We start from the raw sequence: 18,197 nt of genomic DNA, 5'->3' as shown, positions 1-18,197 counted from the left end.
ATATCAAGACACAAAGTGGTGACATGAACACCAAGAACTCGTTACCCTTAGCATTCTATGTCTAGAATGACTCTCGTGGATGCCAATGAACACGGATGTTCACAGAGATCTGGAGTAAGGGGTGAGGGTACGTATTAGGAAGCTCTTTCGATCGAACACCTAATCCCGCCCGCCTCGATAGCGGCCTCTACTAATAATTAGGGAAGTTGACTATACTTGATATGTTGAAAGTTATATGCATGCAATGCAACAAACATTAGATTAATCCTAGCATGTGAGAATTAACTAAGTCGGTAAACACGTAATTTAACATGCATTAATGTCGAGGTAGAAATTTAATGTTGATTACATGTGAGAGACATACAAAGCAATACAATAATAAAATACAATAAAGATACAATAAAGAAAATTACAATAATTACAACGGGTTAATTGATTTACGTCGAAAATACATTTAAAACGAATAATTTGAGAAAAGCAAGAATAAATGAATTAACGAACATATTATTAGTGATAATACGAATAATAGTTAATTAAAACGTAATTAATAAACTAGGTCAAGGCAGAAACGGGAGTTCAGAGACAGAACTCAACCCGGAACAGGCGCAGTAGAGCTGCGTCCCTTGGAAGAGGCGCAGCAAACGCTGCGTCTGTTCCTGAGTTCAGTTCTGGCTGTGAAGCCGGAATTGTAAATTGTTAATGTTCGTGGGTAATTTTAATGCTTGATTATTGATAATTGACTCGGATATAAGTGATTTAACATATTATTTACATGTGATTGAGTCATAAAAACAACAAAACATGGATAAAATTAATCAAGACGAATTAATTTCTAATTACAAGATTAATGATGAATTGAACAAACTAAGACAAACCAATTAGATTAATTAGATTATTAATGACGAACTAATGATGGTGACGATAAATAACATATGCAATTATACCAACGATGAATTTCAGAGACTCAATATTGATGAATCGAACCTCTAAAAATCCGAATTGATTTTAATGACGAAAACCCGCAAATATTAATTATAAGGGATTTAAGTCGGGAAATTGAAAGATAAATTAATTAAGAATGATTTACATGTCAAAATTATCATACCAAAAACTATCGTGTTAATGAACAATGAACAATTGAAAGCAAAGCAAAACCATCAGACGAACAAAAGACGAAGGAAGAAGAAAGGAAGCAGGAACTGCGACAGCCTCAAGAAGAGGCGCAGCAGGTGATGCGTCCCTTCGAAGAGGCGCAGCAGTTGCTGCATCCTTTCTCGACGTTTGTCTCCTGATAATCCGTAAAAAGGGTTTAAAATAAGGTTTTATAAATTGGTTTTAAGTGTGTTTTCGACGTAAATCTTACAATGATGATTACAATAATAAAGAACAATATTAAAATAGGGATTTACACCCTCAGACTTACATGTTTGACAAAACGAGATTGACTAAGTTAACGTTTAGTGACGCTCGACTCGAATGTACGACGAAAGTGCCCTCTTAGAGGAAAACGAAAAAAGTTGATTAAAGTTGATTGATGTGGAGTTGGTGAAATTGGTCGGTCATGCAAAACGAGGCTGGTACTCATAAAGATCCGAGCTTACGTGGTCGAAAGTTCAAGCACGTAGACGCCAAAAAGCAAGAGCATGGTCTTAGAATGCAAAGGGAGAAGAGAAGGGCGGACACTCGCGTGAGAAATATGTGAGACCGAAGGTCTTTATTTATACTAATCACACGGAGGAATTAGGGTTTCGGAGAAACTTTGGAAGTGAATCTCGAAAAGATATGAAAAATACGCAGAAAAGACTTGAGGAAGAGGCGCAGCAGCCTCTGCGTCTCTTGGAAGAGGCGCATCACCTTCTGCGTCCTTTCCCAAGTGGTTTCCTCCTGCGGAAGAAAGATTTCCGCGTTTCTATTGATTCTTCTTAATGGGACCATCCCTCAACAGCGGCCCTGAAGCGAAGGACGGGAACGAGCGCCAGTAGAACAGGCTAAAGTAACCTCTATGCTTCGTCCCCGGCGGCTCCGGCTGCACTGGCTAGCTCTATCCCGGTTATCACTGCTTCGTATTCCGCTTCGTTGTTCGAGGCATCCATCTGATTCAATAGAAATAGAGATGATCCGGCATTGGCGCTGGTTCGTTTGCCTCGTCCCGGCCGTTTCTTGGCACGAAGCCGCTGACGCCGAGTCGGATCCTATGGCCCGTTTTAATTTCGTGGAAGTCCCCGACAGAGGAAAGGCTTGGGAGTCATCAGCCTGTTATCCCCGGCGAACAACTGGTAAGCTTTTTGTTTGAATAGACAGGAATTGCGGTTGATCTCAATTTCCTTAATATTTTATGTAATATTTCCGGGATATAATTTACCAAAGAGAAAATAGATAGAAAATATGGAATAGTAATATCCGGAACATTCCAGAATATTCTGACTCGGCATTTTAAACTGTTATTAGAAAATGAAGACGGTTTTTGACCCGGACTCTAAATGTACTCTTATTACTGTCAAAATGACTGTATCAGCGCGTAGATGACGACTATGAGGTAGACACAAGTGTTTGAGCTATCACTTGACGATAAACTTACGAACTGTCATAAATCGTTCCGTGTACCAAACATGCGGCTCAATCATCACCGGGGGGTTTGAGGGAGGTGCAGAAATGAGGTATCTACAGAAGGGTGTTGGCCCCTCGGGTCGGATTACACCTTGTCTATCAAAATTATCATATATAGGATGCAATGCAAGTCTTTGATCATCACGAATGACATTAACATTAAGGCTTAGGTCTCTCATCATATCCATCATGTCTATGCTAGAGGTGGAATGGCGTGCTTGAGAGGGTTGACCTCTCTCATGCCGCTCAATGGTGGTAAGCGCCTCTCCACGTAGAGGCAAGTGATAAGTAGTGGGTGTAAAGGGGGCACTTCCATGATAGGGCTTGGTATGGACTAAGGCTTTTAGTTCATTATTCTCATCCGGTAAACTAATTGAATCTTGTCTACCAATGTTCAAAATCACGTGTGGGTGAATTTCTAAACCAATTCAAGGATAGAAAATATTCATAATCAAGTCCATCCCCCTTTTCCCTTGTAGCATCCAAAGGTCGTATGTCGGTGGTCTCTTGGTTAAAACGACATAAATGATAAGCAATTTTAGTAACCTCCCCACCCACGACAATGGCACTAGTGCCTTTGTGGCACTGTTTGGTCAAATGGACCGCAAAGTGGTAAGGGATATTTATCCCCCAATTTTCATCACCATTAACATTAAGAAAAGCACCCAAAATTTCAACCTTTATTCTCCTCACCAAGTGAGGTTCATTTCTACCAAAGAAATTCCACCCTATAAACCTTTGCCAAATGCGAATTTCGGGTTAAGGGACATGATCCCAATCAACAAAAGGGTAGTGTGAAATGGATTCCCATGTTATTTTCGGGTTGTAATACTCAGGGTGAGTCAATATGCAAGTTTTCTTGTGGCAATTGAAAAATATTAACAAATTTCACTAAATTCAATCTATTATCATTATTGAACAACCGGAAAGTTACACCATATATAAAGTCCTTCTTTTTAGATTTATGAAACTCAAATGAACTCAAGGGTGAGTTCGGGGAATGTCTTATAATTCATGGTTTAACAATGCTTCATATCAAGGTTTTTAAACATGGCTTTAACATTTTTCTCAATACCAATATTTTTCAAAAAAGCTTGATTGATAAATTTAGTAGCTTTCATACATTTGGCTCTCAATAAAACCCAATTATCCCATTGTTTTTGACAATTGAAGATAACTTGGGGAAATGTCGGATCGTGCCATTCTGGCGTCTCTTGCATTTCAACATCCTCCGCAGCTCGGGAGGATTCCGCACCACCTCCCCTTCTCTTTGGAGCACCTTGGGTAGTAGCTTTTCTAGGTGTCATTTTCTGAATTTTTAAGACAAATAATTCATCTTAACACAAATAAAAATCCATCCAAACAAGAATAATAGAACAAATTAGTGAACTAATTCATCCTATAAACATTAATACACCACAATTTAATCAATTTCTAGCATAAACAAGCACAAAATCGATTTTCCCAATTTAGTTAGGGTTTTGAAAATTTGGTTAAATTGATACTCTAAACTTTTCAAAATAGGAACAAATACATGAGGTGATCACATCAATCCATGAAAAACTTGTGATTAAAAATTTAACCAAGGTCGAATTTGAATCACATGCCTTTTTCCTACTGTAGGCTGGACAGGTTATTTTGACTTTTTGGGTAATTTGACGTTCAAGCGCTTTGAAATTGGGTAGTATCATCCTGTAACAAAAATAAAATCAAAGTAACAAATTCCTGTTATCTATAAATATAATAAAAAAGCAAGATAATTAACAACATTGCACCATCCCTTTTTTTATGAGAGTTTTAAAAAGCCACATCATCTTCATCTTATAAAAAGTAAAAAGTTTAAGAAATTTGTATCATTAAATACAAATTAATGTACAACATTAAAATGTCTTTTTTTTATTCTTAATGCAAATTAAACAACAATTAAATATGAGAGTAAATTTTACATTTTAGGTTTTTTTGTTAAACTAACCTATATAAGACAAATAAAAATTACGCCACATTATTCTAATTTTTACTTAATCTATACAATATAATTAAAAAGCTACCTAAAGCATAAAAATTATTCCATGTAGCACTTTATCAGTAATTTGTAATTAGTATTTGATTATAATACAACATTGATGGATAATTTTTACTCCAAAAAAAAAAAATATATTGAATGATAATTGAATTAGTGACTCACAAAAAAAAAGTAAAAAGGCCTATGTGTATTGGTGTTTGTCAATTATAAATCATTTTTTTTTTAATAAAAAAACCATATCATGTTTATATTTTTTCAAACATAAGGAAAAAATGTTGAAACAAGCATTAAACATCAAATATATTTTGAAATTGTATTTTTAGAATATATTTTACGGATAAAATCATCGTTTATTTTTTTCAGCGTTTATAATTTTCACCATATTATATCAAGATAATGTTAACCATTCAGTCTACCTTGAATTGAAGTTCGCAAATAAAAATATACAAATTTCTGTTTTAAAAAACCTTTTTTAGGTCGAATTAAGTACATAACTCAACTGTTTTTAATGAAAGAACAATAATAGGTAAAAAATGACCGAGATAGAGGGAGCATAATAATAAAATAAAATAAGAAAATGAAAGACAATCACAACAACAATAATAACAATATTTGTGGCAAAATATTAATAAACATAGTAATATTCATGACAAAATACTAATAATCTGTGGCAAAATTTTAGTATATTGTGGACATATACATAACACAAATATATTTTGACAATATAGTATGACAATATATGTATTGATTAATTTTTTTTTCTTACGATAGCCTTTTACCTCATAGACAAATGCGATCGGTTTTGCATAACACCACTAATGTGACAACATAGTTAAACCCCTGAATTTCACGGGTAATAGAACTAGTTAACACATTAAATGTAAAGCTAAAAGGGAATTTTGAAGACTTCAAAATAAATGAGTTATTTGGGAATTGGTGTCAGATAGAGAATATCAATAATTGTTTGGGAATGGGGTAGCAACTGGGTAATTTAATGTCTAACAACAATCTTTTTCTCATAATTTTTTTCGAAATGGTGTCATGGTTTTAGTCGAATTATGGCATACAACATAATCAAACAAACTACTACGTAATACTTAATTCATACTCGAATTTAAAACAAAAAAATCAAACACATTGTAAATTTTGGGAAAGAAGTTACCTTTGCTCTAGGGAAGTGAGAGAGGATGAAAAGGTTGATGGAAATGTCAAATGTGTGTAGGGTAACCTAGGTTTTGATGGAGAGCTTTATATACTCGTCCGTAGGACTCTGAATGGACTATATTATATACTTATAAAACGAATTCAAATTATGCCCTATTGTGAATCGGTGTAATAAAAACAATGATATTGGAAGTGGTGTTTTGTTGTGATTAAATGTAAATAAAATAAAGAAATTGTAATATCCCGAAAAAAATAAAGTATTGTTAAATAATATCGGGAATATGATTAAATGACAAGCATCATTTTTGTACATTATACTTTGTGTAACTCATTTCGTATTATACAATTATATAAACTTATAAACTAAATAATACGATACTTTTGGCTTAATAAGATACGTACATATGCATTAACATAATTATTTACCATGCTATGTGATAAGGTCAAGTTGATCCAATCTTTTAGAAAAATTTATGGGATAATCCTTGCTTTACTTAACCATTAAGTAATCACACAAATATGTGGCATGTATATCCAGTGACTTAGCAACTTAGTTTGTAATCATCTTGATTTATTTCTAAACCGACCTATTATGCATTCACGCCTATAAATAGCCCCTCCCACCATTCACTTTTGAAAACACGTAGAAAGTTGGGGATCACTATTATTTCTTAGTAATTAGGTCTACCTCGATATATAATGTATGATTTCGGGACCCTTCGTCGTAGAAATAATTAATATTGTACTGATTATTGTGTAGTGTGATCGACCGTATAATGTTATATTCTCATTATATTACTCACATGCTATATTAACTGTCTTTGTCTGAACATATGACGGTCATGTTAATACTTCTTTTATAATGTACTATTGGCCAATTGTAACATTCGGGATATGATTACGGGAGGGAGATGACATTACAAATTTATCCTGTGTACATGGAAGGGGGCACGTCCTCATGTGAACTACGGTTCTGATTATTACTGGTGAAAGTGTCAGGGGGTTTACATGGGTCTTAGACCTGGGATCCTGTGTACATGGAGGAGGGCTTACCCTAGGGGAGTTTTACTCCGTAATGTCTCTCTATTCAGTAATGGTATACCGGTATAATTGTAAAGTGAGTTATTGCATTCTAAAATGACAGGTTGTGCATGTCTATTTAATCATTATTTGACTGTGTTCATATGACCTATTTTTATATACTTGTGAGATGTGAATGGAGTAAAGTACTAAAACCAGGTAAGTAGGACCGATGGAGGTGACCGGAGTCATACTCAGCCTGTGGTTGGCTGATTCCGTTACTTTCATTCTTTTTCAGGTACATTAGTGTTGGGGAAGGACAAGTGTGAGGAATTTCAGATAGGATCGATGACCTAATAGGATGAATATGTAATAGAGTTATTAGTTTTTAGCTTTAAAAGTGTATTTATCTTTATTCTTGTAATAGCCTTGTATTTTCCGGATGGGAAATACGGCGGTGACGCCCTATAATTCCGCTGCTGTCTATTGTTAATAAAAAGAACTATTTTGAGCTGCCTGTCTCCTTTTCGGGGGCGTTACAGAAATAATGAGAGAAAAGGAGTAAGAATACCGTCGGGAATGTTTTTGAGCATATGAATGATTTTTGCTATCCCGTGTAAATGAAATAGCTGCCAAAAAAGTATAAAACCACGACCCCAATCAGGGTTGGCCAACCCGATCGAGGTTAACCAACTTTAGGCCGATTTTGACTTTCTTACTCTGTAATGTATTAGATCTTCCGTTTTTGAAAGTTACGATCCCGAACGGGGTTTCTTGAATGGGGATGCATGCAAAATCATTTTTCACCTACAAATCACAAAAAAGTAAAACACCGTCAAGTCTAGTAATTTTATTTCTAAATCTATGAAAACATTAAATTTGCGAAAATATAAAACAAAATCAAATAAAAGCTTGGGTTGCCTCCCAAGAAGCGCTGGTTTAACGTCCCGCATGACGCAATTTTCTTCATTGATTAATCTTTATCCATGAGTTCACCATCTTCCAAGCTATCTTTCATACCTTTTTTCACACTCTTCATCCAATTCAAGCTTTTCCAAGAATATTCTTTATTCCTTTTGACACTCTTAGCATTAGTGCCCTTAGAATCGTCACCTACAAAACAATCAACACCAATATCGTCCTCCAACGGATCCATCAGTAAGGATCGAGGTATAGTAGTGGCATTAGGAGAGTCCACAGTGCTAAATAAATAACAAGACACTTGTAACATTGGACTCTTAATGGTGTTGTTCTTGCTAATGGTAACTCGGTCATTGCCCACCTCTAAAGTGAACTTCCCATTTTTCACATCAATTAACGCACCCGCGGTGTGTAAAAAGGGCCTACCCAATATTATCGGGATTTGAGAATCCTCGGCCATATCAAGAACAAGGAAGTAAATGGGTATGAAAAACTTACCAACTTTGATGGGCACATCTTCTAAGACCCTTAAAGGTTGCTTTAAAAAACGGTCCGCCATTTTCAAAGTGATACTTATACATTTTAAAGCACTTAGGTTAAGTTTTTCACAAATGGAAAGGGGTATGACACTTACACTAGCACCTAGGTTGCAAAGGGTCTTATCAATGGTATATGTGACTATAGTGCAAGGGATAGAATAGCTACCGGGATCCTTAAGTTTCGGTGGAAACTTATTTTGTAAGAGTGCACTACACTCTTCGGTGAAAGCTACGGTCTCAACCTCGTTAAAGGTTCGTTTTTTAGCAAGGATTTCTTACATGAATTTTGAATAAGAAGGGACATGGGAAAATAATTCGATAAATGGCACGGTAACTTGTAAATTCTTAACAATATCCAAGAACTTAACAAACTTATCCTCCTTCTTATGCTTTGCTAGACGATGGGGAAATGGCACTTGAATTGCAACATCTTCCTTTGGAGGAGCATCCTCCACTTCTTTCTCGTTTTCAACCCCAATAGGAGCATCCACCTTTTTTTAAACGACATCACCCTCCCTAGCATTAGGAGAGACCTCTTCCTCAACAATCACCTCTTCACTCTCTTGGGTATCAAGCTTACTCTTTCTCTTATCCATTGCTAAGCGGTGAGGAAATGGTACTTGAATCTTAATGGGAGGCTCTTCAATAGCCTTCTTTTGAGCATCTCCCCCAAGCTTGGACCTTTTAGTAACCACTTCTTTATCCAAAGTCATGGATGGCCCATCATAGCACTTACCACTTCTCATAACGATAGCATTAATGATCTCTTGTGGTTACGCACCTTGGGGCGGTAGTTGGCCCGATCTTCTTTGAGATCTATGTGGCTAATTGAGCCACTTGGTTCTCTAGCATCTTGATAGCGGTAGTGTGAGTTTGATCACTTTTTTGTATGTGAGACATCAAATCGGATTGAACCTTAGCCAATTGCATTACCAAAATTTCAAGTTTCCCCCCTTGGTCATTTTGTTGGGCATTTGAAGGTGGAACTTGTTGGAAATTTTGTTGAGGTGGCCTTTGTTCTTGGTTTTGAAAACCCGGTGGATTAACAAACCTTTGTTGTTGAGGGATGAAGTTATTTTGTGGTTGGGGCACAAAGGTGTTTTATGGTGGAGAATTTAGCACATTGTTGCTTTTATATGACAAATTTGGATGAAACTTTGTGTTGGGATTGTAACTATTGGAAAAGGTACCCAGAGGGTATGCATTTTGCTTAAACGTTTGATAAGCATTTACCTCTTCAAGATTGGCTTGACATAAAGTGGCAACATGTCCCGCTCCTCCGCAACCGTCACAAACAACAATTTGGCTCGTAGTAGACATGGCATTGACATGATGAAGAGAAGTACTTGCATCTCGATCCGCCAATTGTTGTTGAAGCAAGACAATTTTAGCCTTTAAAACGGAGGTATCAGAAGATTCCTCCTTACCCTTAATTGACACATTTTTTGAATTGACATATTGCGCGTCATGGATTCAATTGTGGCATGAGAAATATCAGTGTCAATTTGATCAAACCGCCCATTGTTGGCGGAATCAAGAATTTTTCGGGACTCGGCACAACATCCATTGTAGAATCTTATAGTTAGGAACCGAGGATCCAACCCATGATGTGGGCATTGTCTTTTCAAGTCCTTGTATCTCTCCCAAGCTTCATAAAGGCTCTCTAGCCCTTGTTGACGGAACCCCGTAATTTCGCTCCTCAAGGTTTGAGTTTTCCCAGTGGAAAATACTTTTGGTAGAAAGCAAGAGCCAAAATTTCCTAATTGGTGATCCCCATAGCGGTGCCATCAAGGCTATTGATCCATAACGTGGCCTTATCCTTCAAAGAGAAAGGGAAAAGTATCTCTCTTATTTGATCTTGCGTGACTCCCATTTGCCTTATCATGGAGCAATAGTCACAACAATTTTGAACATGCAAATTGGTATCGTCCTCCAAAGAACCTCCCCCAAATTGCTTCCTCTCCACAAGGTTGATGAAAGCCGGTTTGATCTTGAACTCGGTAGCTCCAATTTGGGTAGTAATGATACCCCTTGGGAGCATAGCCGCGGTGGACTTAGAATGATCGGAAAGTTTCACCATCTTTTGAATTGGTGAAAGTGGTGTTCGTGGAGATGATGAACTAGAAACCTTCTCCTCTTCAAAAGCTTTAAGATCGTCTAAGTAAGACTATATTGCACTTTCAATTTTCACGGGAGAAGCGGCTTCTTTAATTTCTTTCCAGAAACGCCATCTTCTACGTAAGGTTTTCTCTGGCTCAGAATTGAGCGAAATTAATTCCCCAATACGAGAAGACTTGGGCATAAGACAACAATCTATCTAATTCCCCAATCGGGCTTAGACCTGGGCATAAGGCTTTGTCGTACACCTAATCAAAGATAAATTTCCCTAGACACAAATGAATGTAGTACAAAGGGGTCGAACACAAGGAGACGAGAATTGGTTATTGAAATGCTATGAATAGAAATCAATCTAGGTCGATTCATGTGGTTGTTTGGTTTGGTTTGATAACTTGCAATTAAAATGTTGTAAATTCAATAATATTAAAAGAGTCTTAGGGGAGTCGGGTCACACATGTAAATGTAAATAGATGTTCAAGTTAAACTCGGAAATGATAACATTGTTTAATTGTTTAGGTCTTATGACAACCACCTCTCGGCCTTATTGATAAAAAAAAAAGAATGGATCATAACGAGCTCTCGCTATGGCTAGGTTCGGTCTACTAAAACATGCTTTGCCTAATTCATTTTCGTGCCTCTCGACTTATAAAAGTGAATTAACAAATTAATCTAAGATAGTGATCAATTACCAAAGATTAGCAGTTATATTAAGCATGTGATAGAAACTATTAAAACAATATTATATCATCCTAATTTAACATTTACAAATACTAATTATGCATGGCTTCCCTATTCCCTAGACATATGAAACTACTCACTCATGATGGAAATAAAACTAATGTTGTATGAGTTAATAAACATGATTGTAATGAAAATATAACTAAATGAATTTAAAGAAATTATGAATAAACAAAATAGAAATAACATATGAATTAGTAAAATGATAAATATGATAAATGTAAAATGGAATGGTAATGATAAACTAGTGATGATAATTTGATAATGAAATGTGATAACAAACTAATATGAAATGCTAATAACTAAAATATAAATTATAAAACAACTATAATAGAAAATGCAATAACGTAACAAACTAGAATCAAAATTACCGAAATAAGGAACTTGGAACTTGAATAAGAATTGCTTGAATAACAAATACAAGTAACTTGGAATGGAAAGATTGTATTATTAGAACCAAATGCTTAACAAAATGTAGATTGTTTAACTAAGAACCAAATGCTTAATAAAATGTAAACTATTGAAAACTAGAGAGAATTTGTGCTTAAGGCTATATGAAAGGTACAAGAGAGTGTAAAAAGATATCCCTTAATGACGGATTAAGGCCCCTATTTATAGTAAAATAAAGTCAAAACATAAACATTTATGGACAGGGGAGCCCCGATCGGAGACATGCCACCCCGATCGGGGTTACAGGAATCCGGGCTATTTCTCTTAAATTCTTGATTAATTGCTAAGAGGAATCCTAAGTGAGGTATTAACTCGTCTTTAATCTTTCGGTTAATTGCACAAGAGTATCCTAAGAGCATCCTAAGGACTTCATTTTTTGGCTTCATTTCCATTTCTTATTTGTGCATCAACCCATATCTCTAATCATGCTCGAGATTGTTATTTCTTCTCCATAATGCCCTTCCAAAGTCATGCTTAGTCTTTTTAGCCTCGTGAACTCGTGTGCTTGCTACCTTGACGGGAAGAAGCTACTAAAAGCTTGATTTCTTACAAAACACAATGAAAGCAAGCAAACACAACTAAAACACAGAATTAGCTCAATAAATCACTAACATTAATGCAAATGATATGTAAAATAGAGCTAAAATATGGGGTAAAATCATATATAAAATGGACACATGAAAACTCTTGAGTTTTCTTCGAGCTAAGAAGTCGGTGTTATCTGGGTAGAATTGTTCCTTAAAGAGTCGTTTGAAGTCGTCCCATGACTCCAACAACACGATCCCCGCCTCAATCTCAGCGTATTTGGAGCGCCACCATTGTTTGGCATCAACGATCAGATACATACTTGCAGTAGTGACTTTCAGTGTCTCGTCGAGTGCACTCGCTGGGAAGAATTGCTCTGTGTCGAAGAGGAAGTTATCAACTTCTTTCGAGTCTCTCGCCCCACTATACTTGTGATCCAAGCAAAGTCCCGTATGCGACCATTTTTATCAATGTATTACTCATGTTCTCGAGCTGTAATCTCTCGTGGACGTAGGCTATCTCTTCCGCGAACTCATGCAGGATCAATGCCTCATGCCCCTTTACCGTCTCGTTTACGGCTTCAAAGCGAGCCTCATGCCCCTTTACCGTCTCGTCTATAGCTTGGTGAGTTCTCTTCAGACTCACCACGAGTCTTTCCAAATATGGAATTTTTTCATCGAACAACTTCTCTAAGGCCAACACCCTGGCCCTAGTTTCTCCTTTGTTCTCACTCGGTTCTGCGGTCTTTCCCGTCATCGTATGCACCAGCTCGTCGTGAAGACCGGACTCTGACCAAATGTCACGGTCCATACTTTGAGCCGGAACGTGACGCGCACCCTTGTCTAATCTCGCGACGGAATGCAAGTGAGAGCACCAAGCACTAGTGAGGGATCGTCCACTAGTGCATTCGTAATCGGTCTCGGTTTGCGTGTGTCGGGATCCTAGTTTCGATCATCAACGGTCGACACACACATGCCCGTTAGTAAGAATGAAGGCAACAGTTCATAAGAATGCAAGCAACGAGTAAATAAGAAAGCTTTTGATGGGAAGAGGTTGATTGACTAGTACCTCCCATAGAAGCAAATTTGATATTACATGTCTGGTAGCATGAAACATTGATTGTGCAGAATAATGATATGTTTTCTAAATGCCTAAAAACGTATCGCGAACTAAAAAACTAGTTCCAAGATTCGACATGCAGGAAGTAATCTTGGAGTACAGAAACGAAAATACATAAGTGCATAATAAAAATCTAAGGGTTCAAACAATTTCAGAAATTATGCGGCTGAATTGCGGGCAACAAGATTTGGCGATGGCCTTAAGAATAGCAACGTACCGTATCCATTCTCCCATAACCTTCTCTCGTATCATACTCTCCTCTAAGAAGACAAAGCAACACTTTTGCCGATTTTCTGCCACCAACTCAACAATGTCTTCCGAGTCACCTTCTCAACTCACTCACACCATTTCCTTTTCGGGTCAACCCGTTCAAATCGTTGCTGCACCCGGTCTCACTCCTTCCGACTTCAGGCAAGTTCCCCTCTTTCCCTTCTTAAATAAAGATTGAATCTTTCAGCTATTTACGTAAAATAATTTCTGGGTTTGATCATAGGAGTACAATTGATTATTTTAAAATTAATGTTTTTAAAGATTGAAATAATTTGTGGGTTTGATCACAAGAGTGTGATTGATTCTTCTAAGATACTTCCCTCCGTCCGGGTCATTTGTTTACCTATGAAGTAATTTGATCATCCAATAACATTATTATCCACTTATCTATCCATTAACAATTACCACAAATGATCACCTCCCCTATCCTTGATCTTTTTGCCAAAGCCTAAGGTAAACAAATGACCAGGATGGATCCTTGATTTTTGTGCCAAAGCCTAAGGTAAACACATGACCAGGACGGAGGGAAGTATCTTTTTCCGAGGAGAGTTTGAAACTTTGAGTTTTTTTAATGCAATTATTTGTGGGTTTGATCAAAGGGGTGTGATTGATTCTTCTAACTTGCTGTTTCTTAAGGAATGATTGAAACTTTGAGCTTTTTGATTGAAATAATTTGTGGGTTTGATCATAGGAGTGCGATTGATTCGTCTTTGTTTCAGCAATGGCTGAAAAACTTGAATTCGGAAAAAGGGGCATTGGTTTATGGGTCTTTGTCCTTGAACAAAGTAATCATTCAGGTGAGAAAGTTGAAACTTTTTCGCTTTAGATGTTTGTGAAATTCGATAAGTATTTGATCCAATTGATGAAATAATGAGTTATAGGTAAATTTTTCGCTACCTTGTTTGGTTATGAGAAATTAGATGGAAATGAAAGGAAGTGGAAGAAATTGAATTCCTCTTCTAGGTTTTCTATTGATAGCCATATGATTTGTAAACAACGGATAGGGAATTATGAGAACTGTTTCTTAGTTAAGACAAACAAAGGAATTCCTTGATGATTCACTAAATTAGGCTCTATACGGAAGTATTGATTGCTGAGTTAGAACTTAGAGCAGCTCCTTTACAACTCCGGTTTTACTAGATGTTTGGAACTACATTTCGTAAGATAGTAATTATTGTGGTGATGATTTTGGGTTCCTTCTTGGTTTTTACTCCCATACTTAATTATGATATTTGAAGATGATGTTTAACTCGTCTGCATTAATTGTTTGCATGGCATTTAGTGGGAATTAAGTTAGATATAATTTGAAGTGTACCAGAGTTTCCTTCTTTTTTTAATCGCCTTGGTTGAACTAATTGATTGAATTATACGGAGTATAAGGTATGTTGTACTGAAATCAAACAGAACTAAAGTTAAATTTCAGTAAGGCTTTTGCTTTTGTCACATATGATTGCTCTTCTTTTATCGGGATCTAGTGTGGGGGAGAATGTCTATTAACAATGTTGGTTAACATGGTCTCAGGGAGTTGACTATTTCGGAAAGCGTGTTGGTTTTCTCAAGTTCAAAGCTGATATTCTTGATAAGGAAATTGGACAAAAGGTATCACTTCATAATCTGTAACAAATTGAAACTTTAAACCTAGGGCAGAAGCTATCACTGCATAATATGTTTGGCCATTGTTTGCCTAGTTAAAACATCAAACATACAAGTGCCAAAATTTATGTGTCGGTACTCTGTAGTCCTTGAATCGTTTGCATACTTCAAAAGATACTTGTCATCACTCATCACCATTGAATTTGACATAGGTTCCAGGCATAGTGTTCGCACGGGGACCAGCCGTGGCCATCCTCATCCTTTTGGAGTCCGAGGATGAGACTTATGCTGTTCTTACAGAACAGGTACCATTCCGTGTGTTAGAATAATCGTGTGTTTCTTTTATCAACTCGACTTCAGGCCGAATGCTGCTTCCAGCTGTACTCTAATAGATATATTTTGTGTGTAAGGTTAGGGTCCCCACAGGACGGTTCGTTTTAGAATTGCCAGCTGGAATGCTTGATGATGACCAGGGCGATTTCGTGGGTACTGCCGTTCGTGAGGTCCCTCTCGTGTCTCTTTCACCTTGCTTTATATGGCATTACATTTCATGTAGAAATTCACTTTTCGCGGTGCCATGATATTAGCTCTAGGCCACTGTAAAAGTTTTTCCAGTTTGCTACCAACTGCATTTTGAACTACATCTACTGCATTAGTAGTGAAACAATCTAAATTACGCCTATTCTGAGTCTCAAACTGAGCTTTAATATTTTTACACTTTCTTTTCCTTTTCTATATTTTCACATCTTGAGGTGTGCGATCACCAATGGACGGTTCTAAAGGATGATTCATGTCAGCCGACCCCAAATCATTTTGGGATTAAGGCTCTGATGATGTTGTTGTTGTTTTCTTGTTCAGCACATAGTATCACTGATATACACGTTGATTTGTTTGCCATGTCCCTGTATTAGCTATTATTAAAGTTAGTCCGTATATAGTATTGCTTTCTACTGTTTGATGTCAATTAATACTAATGTGGAATAGTGGTGTACTGGTGTTTACTCATAATGGAAGATGGCTTGATAGGTTGAAGAGGAGACTGGGATAAACTTGAAAGTAGAAGACATGGTTGAACTTACTTCATTTTTGGATCCATCAACCGGCCGTAAAGTTTTCCCTTCACCGGTTAGTCTTTTGGCCTGGAATTTTGACTATTGTGTTCATATTTGCGTTGTGGCATATTCCCATAACTTGAAACCAGGATTTGTTAAACGGATATGAATACATAGTATCCAGTCGTGCGCTTAATAAATTATGATGTAGATTAAGCAAATACTGTAGTATGAAACGAATACACATGAACCAATTGATGGTTTGCTGAGTGGTGAGCAAATCTGCCAATCCAGCTTGAAGCCCAATTGAGTGCCTCTCATTGGCTTGGCTTCCCTAACCGCTCGTGTATTCTTCCTGACAACCACTGTTATTGAACTGTTGGACGGAAGGAATTAGCATTTTCAGCAAGTTTTTAAAAATACTCGTCATTTTCTTTTGCCTTTTGCATCTTAGGGAGGATGTGACGAGGAGCTTAGCTTCTTCTTGTATCAAGGGAAGGTAGCCAAAGAGACAATCCAAGAGTTACAAGGTAAGAAAACAGGTCTGCAAGATCACGGGGAGCTTATAAAAGTACGTGTAGTTCCATATAAACAACTGTGGCGTGCAACAGCTGATGCCAAGGTTCTCATGGCTATCGCGCTCTATGAAATGGCCAAGAGGGAAAACCTGCTCCCAAAATCTTAATCACACTTCGAGCCAACACGGCAACACTTAAATTTGCAGTTGTTGCAGTTGTGTGGAGCAGGATATGATTTGGTATGGATTCTTTGTAGTTGGAGCAAGAGGTGTTAGGTGCCACCCTCCAAGCAATGGTATATATGTACGACAGTACGAGTATTTTTTTATTGAAATTTTCATATTGGTCTAAGCTTATCTCTTGGTTACTAATTGCACTCGAAAAACTTTTGATCTATAGTCTTTCCCTAAACATCAAATCCTTGCTCCATCTCCAGCATTAGCATTGATCATTGATGCTTCAATGGAGATCAATGTACACGTAACGTCTTAGGACACAAACTCTGGTCAGACTACTATTAGGAGATTTAGTGTTTTCTTTAGGGGCCAGGAGACGGATTTCTAGTGTTGTGCAGTGTAAGTCATTTTGTAAATGGTTATACCGAGATAGCTGGCCCATATTAGATGGATGGTATGATACGAATACACACAGGTTAGTTTTGGAAAGTGCACGGCTATAATGGAATAGATGCAGTTCCGAGTATTTTTTTTACGACTAAATGGAGATATGAAGTGATTTTTTTTAGGATTATTTAACAACAATAATCCATACTATTGACCGTCTTCTCAAAATAATCCGAACTTCATTTTAACCCATAATAAACTCTACTATTACCCCCATTTTCTCATACTGCACTTGGATAAATTATGACCTGCAAAATTCGGTAAAAAATTTCTCATTTAGGATCCATTTTTCAATCAAAGAACACTTATGACTTATCTCTCCATTAACAATCATCTCCTCACATTACCCCATAACACCCATATTAATCAACATCATTACAAGTACCGTATTTGTCCTCCTTACCGAAACAACCACTCACCACCACCATCACTACTCCAGCTTAACTTTCATACCCAACACTCCAACAGAGATAACTGTGTGAATTGTGATGCCTCTCCCAGATGCTTATCCATGACTGTCAATTACTAGTTCAAAATCAGCTAGCCTTTATACACAATCCAATGAAAAGAAGCTCCAATATAATAAACACTTCTTATCTCAGATTGGCGTACATCTTTAAAATCCGGATTCAATGAAATGCAAGTGCTTTATCGGATTTTTTTTATATCCATTATTAATCCACTCACCTCCTTCAATACCCTAGTTAGTTTCAACCATCAATGCTTTTAGAACTATAAAAGGAGCTTCGCTACAACGTATTAGAGTCCCTCAAATTAGCTACTTGGAACCAAAACTCAGGTTGACTTGCCTGAATTTTCTAATGTTGGGTTCAGTGGGCAAATACCGATAGAGATCTCGCGATTGGTTAATTTGCTCAGTCTCAATCTTCCATCTATTTTTTAATTGTTTGGAATTT

General features: G+C 36.9%; 1 protein-coding gene and 1 non-coding gene across 2 annotated transcripts; both read left to right on the top strand.

Annotated features, from left to right (window-relative positions):
• Positions 1-9,873: 9,873 nt before the first annotated feature.
• LOC141638584 (small nucleolar RNA R71) lies at positions 9,874-9,981 on the top strand. Its single transcript, XR_012542131.1, has one exon. It is a non-coding gene; the product is annotated as a small nucleolar RNA R71 (small nucleolar RNA).
• Positions 9,982-13,385: 3,404 nt separating this feature from the next.
• LOC141638534 (nudix hydrolase 14, chloroplastic-like) lies at positions 13,386-17,075 on the top strand. Its single transcript, XM_074447944.1, has 7 exons — positions 13,386-13,635; positions 14,186-14,291; positions 15,016-15,093; positions 15,300-15,392; positions 15,498-15,590; positions 16,114-16,212; positions 16,594-17,075. Exons 1-7 carry the CDS (start codon positions 13,418-13,420, stop codon positions 16,822-16,824), a joined length of 918 nt encoding a protein of 305 aa, XP_074304045.1. The 5' UTR covers positions 13,386-13,417; the 3' UTR covers positions 16,825-17,075.
• The last annotated feature ends 1,122 nt before the right edge of the window (positions 17,076-18,197 follow it).

The sequence above is a fragment of the Silene latifolia genome, unplaced genomic scaffold (genome assembly GCF_048544455.1).
Source record: "Silene latifolia isolate original U9 population unplaced genomic scaffold, ASM4854445v1 scaffold_20.1, whole genome shotgun sequence".
NCBI classification, from domain to species: Eukaryota; Viridiplantae; Streptophyta; class Magnoliopsida; order Caryophyllales; family Caryophyllaceae; genus Silene; species Silene latifolia.
This window is presented reverse-complemented; position numbering and strand designations above follow the sequence as displayed.